This window comes from Electrophorus electricus, unplaced genomic scaffold, assembly GCF_041902795.1.
Source record: "Electrophorus electricus isolate QZ-2024a unplaced genomic scaffold, ASM4190279v1 Scaffold35, whole genome shotgun sequence".
In the NCBI taxonomy this organism is placed as follows: Eukaryota; Metazoa; Chordata; class Actinopteri; order Gymnotiformes; family Gymnotidae; genus Electrophorus; species Electrophorus electricus.
The window spans coordinates 1465001-1473079 of record NW_027658638.1 but is presented as its reverse complement, the minus strand read 5'-3'; the positions used below and the strand labels follow the sequence as shown (position 1 = coordinate 1473079).

Below are 8079 nucleotides of genomic sequence, written 5' to 3'. Positions count from 1 at the left end.
TTGCAGTAGATGCAGCAATAGCTGTATTTGACAATAAAGGGATATCTAATCCAGTGTCTAATGCATTTGTTTATATTTCAGATTTCAGAGTAAAAATCTTATATTCTATAAAAAGCTAAACAGGAAACCCAATCTCTCTAAAGAAAATATAACAAATCACAAAACCCTTTTACCAATCATCATAGAAAATAGAAATGTTTTAAAATGTTCAAAAATATTTTTCAGTGTGTGCTGTATATATAGTCAAGGCAGTTTGGCATGGACATTGTAGTATTTCTAGTTTATCTATTTAATTCAAATTCTAAATGATAGATATAATTAAAAGGACACTGCATAGGAACGAGCACAATATAGCATAAAGAGTAGAGTCATGGGTCTAGAGGTAATCTCATGCAATCTCACATTTACTGATTTAATATTTCCTCTTTATAATGAGTGATGCAATCCATTTAATCACTAGTGTCCTTAACAGGTGAAAGAGAACTCCAGAGTGTGCCTACTTGATCAGAAAATGCTCTGTGTGGCTGTTACATGGCGTGCATAGAGTGGAAATTAAGAGCTGTGGATAAGCAACTCAAGCTCCACACAAGAAACCAGGGACTATTCTGCTCGTCTTTCTTGCTGCTACGCTCTGATGGGGTCATAACCAATGGCCTGAACAGAATATAGGCAGAACGTCACACATCAGCATATTACAGTAACTTGAATGATGAATATACATGATTTCTTAACACAAGAGAAGTTGGCGTGAACTGCTCTCAGTGGGGGATAGATGGAATTATTTGTAAGCCATGAGGATGAAAAGCTGGGATGACCATAAAGGTTATAAGAAAAGAGTCCATACCACACAGTAAGATAATAAGGATTGTGACTGAAATAATTTTGAGCTGAGTGGTGCTCATTCACAGATAGAGTCCCTGCATATTTTATAATTGTGTCTGTGTGTGTATATATCCCTGGGTTACTAAAGAGAGAGTTTGTCCCCTTCACTGCCATAGGATTATGTAGAGCCTCTCTTCTGTAACTCTTGAATAAATGCTGAGGAGAGAAAAGATATGCAGTTTTATAACCATAACAGAGATCTTACATGGCAGTCACCTGAAAGGTTACTGAAAGCCTAACACTTACATTTTCACTTTAGTTGTAGAAGGCATAGCCTTTGTTTGCTGATAATTGATTCTTACAGTGCATAGGGAAATACTCTAAAGGACAACTGACACTGCTCCCTTATTGACTGACTAATTTAGTACTTATTGTAGGGCACTGTTTATGTTGTTTAACAAACTCTAGCACTTATTGTTTATAGCACTTATCATTGTTTAAAGATGGACCTTATGTATTTTGCACTTCTAGGTATCAGCATTCATCCCTGTATTCATACAGTATTCTAGTTCATTGGTATGTTTAATTCTAACCTACTGTACTGTACTTGGATATATTCTGTAGGAAACCAGCTTTTTCCCAGCTTTGCGATGCCATAAGAATTCACCTCACATAGAAATAAGTTCATTTGGACTAAGCTTTTACCTTCAATGATTTCATCCTTGACTTTCTGCAGCTCTTTCCTAACCTCTTCCAACAGTTCCTAGAGAAAGCACGCACAAAGTTAACAAAGTTACATAGTTAACAAAGGAGAGGATAGAGTTAATTCAATTTTTTCAGTAAAGTTCAATCTTCTTGAGCAACACTGAATATTTTCTCACTTGTTTGATTCTCTCCATCTCAGATTCTTCTCCACTCTCAACCTCATTTGATGAACCTGCAGCTTTCAGTCTGAAAGAAGGAACAAACCAGTGAGTAAAGTAAAAAGACACAGATGTGAGGTAAATAAAGAAAAAGTAAAACACAAGAAATGGTAAGCAAAAGTAACCGTAAAACAATGTCAAGCCACCATTAAAAAAAAAACAGAACAAAAAGACATACAGTCAAACAACCTTTATTTTAACAAGGACACCTATTGATTAAAACACCTGGAGTAATTTGGAGTTTAGTGCCTTTTTCAAGGGAACTTTTTCATCCCTACAGCACATTTCCTGTGGCATGAAACTCTGTTCTGTTAATGCCAATATGACGTCTGTGTGCGCCAATGCCAATATGACATCTGAGAACTGTGACAGATGGCATTTTGAAATAACAAAGCCAACAGCTAAATTTCTGCAACATCAACTTCCTAAAGACAAAATAAATAAATAAATAAATAAATAAATAAATAAATAAATAAACTACAAAATTTCACATCACCAACCACCACCACCACCACCCATCAGATACCACCATGATCTGACATGCTAGTATTATTTGTTGTCCATTACAACAAAAGGACACAGTTGTACTCATAATAAGTAGGCAAATCTAACTAATAAAAGTTGTGTTAGCCAGAAAATCGAGGCTCAAAGGGAAAAAAGTTAATAATGGGCTTAAGCTACATAGCAGCTATGTTTAAGTTTGAGGGTGTGTGCATGTGTGTCTGTGCGTGCATGCACATGTGTGTGTGTGTTTGGGCAGTACCTGGAAGGCATGGAAGTGAAGGAGGGAGAATCCAGACCTCTGGTCAAAGAATTATTCCTGTTTGGATATATACTAGATATATACACATATATAAACCCCACATACTCCATTCCTGACTAAAAGAGGTTAATAGGTTAATCAAAAGCCTCAAGACTGAAGGCAGTTACCAGAACAGAGAACCAAGCTAGACTCCATTAAAACTGATTTACCACATTAAGACCTCTTAACCATAAAAGTAGTGGAAGTGATTGGAATACCTGAATTCATTTATTTGGATGGTTGATTTTGGCAATATAGTGTAGCAAGATGTCAGAACAGAGCACACAGACATGTTAGGAGAGACAGTCTTACCTGGGAATGCCAGATGATTTCTCCCAGGGTCTCCTCACTGTGTCTGTTGGGGGAAAAAAAAGGACCAAACCATGAGAAAATAAGATAGACAAAAAGGACATAGGCTTAAAGTTCAACACAGAGTTTATTAAACTTATAAACTTACCACTTTGACCTTGAGAGTCAGAATCATCCTGAATCCAGACAGAAGAAAGGCAAAATTGAATGTGAGGGTCATTACTCTATTAAAATAGATTCCCCCACCCTCACCTGCTCCCCTGTCCTACTGATACCCCTCCCCCCCCCAACACTTTTATTTATTTGTTGTGTCACTACATTTTTCTTTAATAATTATTATTAAAAAAATATTTTATTTTAGAATTAACGTTTGTTGAATGTGGCCTCCTGACATCATGTTAAACGATACACCTGTTATGACGTTATGACCCTGGCTGGGTCGATTCTGTTTAGATGACGTGCTATTGCTAAAGGTGACTGTAAAGATGTGACAAGAACATTTGCTGTCCTCTGACTCTTCTCCATCCTCCCCAACTAATGTGTTAGATTATGTCAGTAGCTTCCAATTGCATCTACACTCCATGTGCACTCTAGCACACACATTGCAACAGTGTATGAAGTCCCACTTTGATATAAAGTCAGTTTAGCACTCCTTCCAGGAATGATATAAGGTTACCTTTTCCTGGTTCTGCCCTTTATGCTAAATTTGTACCTACTGTGTCAAATCACAACTAAGTGACACGGACTATGTTATAAACACTTGATCATCAGAAAACGTCACGTGCTTGTCACATTAACATGTTCAAGTGCTATGTTTCACATGATGTCTCTGATTTTAGTGATGTTTGTTTGCCTGTACTTTCCTTAGTCATAGCTTCTGAAGGTGTCCCTTTATCTGATTATTCCCCTGATGTTGATGGTTTGACTTTGCGTAGTGAGCGTCTTCCCTCTGCTCATTTGCCCAATTCAGAAAAGCACACATTTGGTGAGGTATTCCTTCGATTTCAAGAACACAACACCTCTGAATCTTGCAAAATGTTTTGCGTTTGTTCATGACAATATCTTATCTAGGTAAAGAGTATGGACATGGAACTGTTCATCTTGTTGATGTCAAGGCGCTATCTATTGAATCCATTGTTGCTTTCCCTGCTCCAAAGCCCAGAAGAGTGCTTAGGTTGATTTCTAGGGGATATTACAAAAGTTTGTATCGTAACTTTTCGGATGTCGTGCTTCCCCTTACAAACCTCTTGTGCAAGTCCTCTCATTTCATTTAGTCCCCTGCCTATCAGTCAGTATTTGATACGTTCGTTACCTGTTCTGTCTGCTCCTGATTTTGAAAAGTCGTTTAAACTTGAGGTAGATATTAGGGACACTGGATCTGGGGCAATGTTGCTATGCAATGGGCATCAATCATGCTGTTGCTTATTATTCTGCAAAATTCAACCATCCACTTCATTATAGTACTATCGATAAAGAGTCCTGTTTTGTTATTAGCTGTACATTATTTCAAAGTGTATATAGGATCTAATGCTTTGCCCGCCACTGTGTACACTGATCATAAGCTTCTTGTATTCCTCCAGAGAATGGGCAACACTAACCGTCAGCTCATGTACTGGTCGTTAATCTATCAGTTTAATTTAGACTGTACATAAAATATAATAATATAGTAATATAGTAGCACACTGTTTGTCACATTCAGGTTTGCCCTAGTGTTCTCTCATGGGTGGCGGTGTTATGACCCTGGCTGGGTCAGTTTTAATTGTGTTTTTCTATGTTCCAGGTTTTGACAAACCTCCTGCCTGGACTGCCTCCCATTCCTGTTCATGATGTGTCAGGTGTAGGCCATCCTTATTAACTGTGACCTTTATCCTGATTTGCTGCGTTACCTGTTCCCAATGTATAAGACCTGCCTGGATTGGAATGAAAAGGGAGACATTCCTCTTGCTATGTTCTATTTCATTTTGGCTTTAGATTTCTTAAGAATTTGTGTTGTGATTTGCATACACAACATGCAAATTGTTTCAATCTTGGCTGTTATACTGTTTATAATTACTGTTTTCTATTGGATCTGGTATGTAGTGTATATTTTTATTTCTAAGTCATTGTTTGATTCTTTTTTGATCTCATCAACTCCTGAAGCCCATACCCTCTATGATTAAATCATGCCATTATTCACACTACCCCAGTGCTCATGTTCTGTCATTGCTGTTACAATCTGTTGCCTAGACTGGGTCGTAACACACCTTAGGTATACAATAAAAAACTGAACTAAGTATTTCCATCTTCACCAAAGGAAATATATGCCAGCTTTAAATTTTAGCTCTGCTACTTCTGTTGAAACTCTTTTGAATGTTACTGCATTAAAGAACATTTTAGGGAGACCAATTTTAAAATGAAGTAACTTTCTATAACCACTTACAAGTAAAGCCTACTGTCATTAATCAGAGCTGCCAATGTACCCAATATAAAACACAAAGCAGAAGTACTCTCACATTACTAGGCTCTTCTGTCTTTGGGACTGGAAGGGCTTTCTCCCCTTTGTCTGCAGCTTTCCTCCTGGACACACAGGCACACGTCATTGCACATGCATAGAAAAAGTGAGTAAAGCACACAAAAACTACCAACGAAATGAACAACAATGTTCAGAACTACAATACAGCTACAATTTAGCTCACAGCAGTATTTGTATGTTCAAATTGTATATTCTTTGTATAAGAGTTCTCAGTATCTGATTTACTAACTGGGGCTTTTGGAAATTGAAAATCTATATAAAAGAAAAATGAATCAGTGTGATAAGCATATATTTGAGCACTGAAGTTTACAATACACCATACAGTCATAAATCATGGATGTCCTAGACATAAGGCATGAGCGATTGTGTCTCTATTACTCACCGTCTTGCTAGTATTGCACTCATCTCCCCCATTAGATCTCCTCCCCCAGTGGGCATGGAAGCACTGCTGCGACTGACATCTTGCTTGGAAGTGGATGCAGGAGCTGGAACAGTAGGTGCACCACCACCATCATCTGTCTGAGGGCAGCAGAGAGCAAGACTCTACAGTCAGATCAGACAAGATAGGTCCTACCTTATATATATCCTATTAGTAACACAAAACCATAGGGTATATGCTTTATTGTTAATAAGATGGCGCGACTGTGTTATGTAGAAAGACTATATATAGGTTCCCCTTGGAGGCAGAGTTAGGTTATTCCAGACTATATCCTTAAATTAATCCAGACTAAGGCACATAAATCTTATTTAATTAATTTAATTGTGTGTCTCTCTCATGTTTTCACTCTCTCTCTCACCTTGGGTACTTTGCGGAGCTTGGCTCCTGCCAGTGCAGCAGCAAGACCACCTCCTCCTAGTCCTTCTCCATCACCACATCCACTTACAGAAGTGGGAAGTGGAGGTGCAGGTGGAGGGGCTCCCCCTCCACATGGAGGGGGGCCTGGAGGTGGAGGGGGCCCACAGGGAGGAGGCCCAGGAGGAGGTGGGGGCACTGGAGGTGCTGGGGGACCTCCAGAGGCCAGAGGTGGAGCAGGTGGAGCCATTACTGTAAAGCAGAAACATACGTTTAACAAAGCTTTGGGGGGGTTGTCCAAGGCTAAGAGCTGTGCCAGTGCAATGGGCAGATTCTGTCAGTTCCTGGTATTCCATCTAGATGCTACAATATTTAAAAAAAAAATTTTTAAACCAAAGTCTGAAAGCCCTATCTTCCACATGGAACTTTATTTAACATTTTAACCATATTCCACCATTAAAATGAAATGTAACTAAAATTAAGATCCTTACAATTCTTGCATTAAATAATAAATCCCAAATATGCTGGAGCTGTTGTCTTTTTGCTGCCATTTAGGACCTTAGGACAGGGGAAGATGTGTAACCTTATGTGTCAAACCTTAATCCTAACCCTAGACCAGTTTTATAACTGAAGATGGAACATGCCTACAATGAATAGGTACTAGGTATTTTTTTGGAATAGGAGCTTACGAATGAGTGGTGAAATAATGGGGGAATTACTGGGTGATTTGTGTTACGGTGTAGATTTTTATGATGGTTTTGCACTGACTTGAAGCAGCCAGTCGTTCTCTCTCCTGCCGCTCCCTCTCTTGACGTTCTCTCTCCTGCTGTTCCCTTTCCTGTTGCTCCAGTCTCTGCTGTTCCAATCTTCAGAAGTAATATCATAGATTAAAATGCTACATGCACTTACTAATGCACGTTTACACTCATATATATATATATACATGAAATGTGTCATTTACAAAAGTTACTGAGACATTATGCAGCTTTTTTTTTTCAGTGGAACCATAACTAAAGTTAAGGAACATCAAGTTGTGCTGTAACTATCATTTTAAACCCACAAATGCAAAATATAAGGCAGAAACAATAAACAAGTTTTCTTGTGCAAATGGATTCTCAAATGTGATAAATTAATAGTACATTTAGTAAAATTAATAGTACAGTAAAATTAATAGTACACTGAGCAAACATTTCACCAGAGATGTTGTACATCATGCTATAAATAAAGAGAGCCATTGATCCATGAATATTTTACTGGCGGTTCATTGTCATCATCTTGATTTAAACATAAACACTGACTTGTTTCAGCCCAAAAGAGAGAAACGAAGCAAATTGGCCTTCTATTCGCTGCAACATAATGACATGGAAACATAAAGAACGTAATAACTGTGTGAATTATTTGATGTCATCTTAAAAAAAAGAAATCTCAATCAGATCAAGAGATTTTTTAAATACTTAATTATTCTGACAGCCATTTGAGTCAGTTTGTCTAACGTAATCTCAGTTGTTACCTTCTGTGCTGGTCCACTTCCTCTTGGGATGGTCCATTTGACACAGGCCGAGGAAGTGTGGAATATCCTAAAGATAGCAGACAATTATTCAGTTGTAATTTACTGATGTTGTACTTTGAACTTAGTGATATTTGTGCATGTTTGTGTATGTTTGTGCATGCTCTACCCATGTCAGGCATGGCACTGAGGACCTCCAGTGCATGCATCATGCCAGTGGCAAATAGAGTAGCATCCTCTTTGCTGCCAAAATTGAGGCCCCAAACCTGGCGTGCATCCCGCCACTGGTGGAAGTTGGGTGTGGCTTGGTTATATTTTAGGCTCTTCATAATTGGACAGTTCATCACCACCTTCACAGAACAAGAGGAATTCATCAAAACCAGAGCACAGTGATGTGGACTTTTAGAAATG

The 8079-nt window shown here is 38.3% G+C and overlaps 1 protein-coding gene across 5 annotated transcripts in view; it reads right to left on the bottom strand.

Annotated features, from left to right (window-relative positions):
* LOC145655802 (vasodilator-stimulated phosphoprotein-like) overlaps window positions 1-8079 on the bottom strand; it is a 62762-nt gene continuing 54683 nt past the window's right edge. For 4 of the 5 annotated variants that reach the window (XM_081709271.1, XM_081709270.1, XM_081709272.1 and 1 more), the window contains 12 exons: window positions 7838-8018; window positions 7672-7738; window positions 6930-7027; window positions 6166-6413; window positions 5751-5887; window positions 5349-5412; window positions 3005-3032; window positions 2860-2902; window positions 2509-2565; window positions 1704-1773; window positions 1528-1585; window positions 1-1038 (listed from right to left, as the gene is read on the bottom strand). In XM_081709271.1, the coding sequence (XP_081565397.1) occupies window positions 1001-1038; window positions 1528-1585; window positions 1704-1773; window positions 2509-2565; window positions 2860-2902; window positions 3005-3032; window positions 5349-5412; window positions 5751-5887; window positions 6166-6413; window positions 6930-7027; window positions 7672-7738; window positions 7838-8018 (1089 nt within the window). In that variant the 3' untranslated portion in view covers window positions 1-1000. The remainder of the gene's footprint in view (window positions 1039-1527; window positions 1586-1703; window positions 1774-2508; window positions 2566-2859; window positions 2903-3004; window positions 3033-5348; window positions 5413-5750; window positions 5888-6165; window positions 6414-6929; window positions 7028-7671; window positions 7739-7837; window positions 8019-8079) is intronic. The other variant, XM_081709275.1, reaches the window with a different exon arrangement.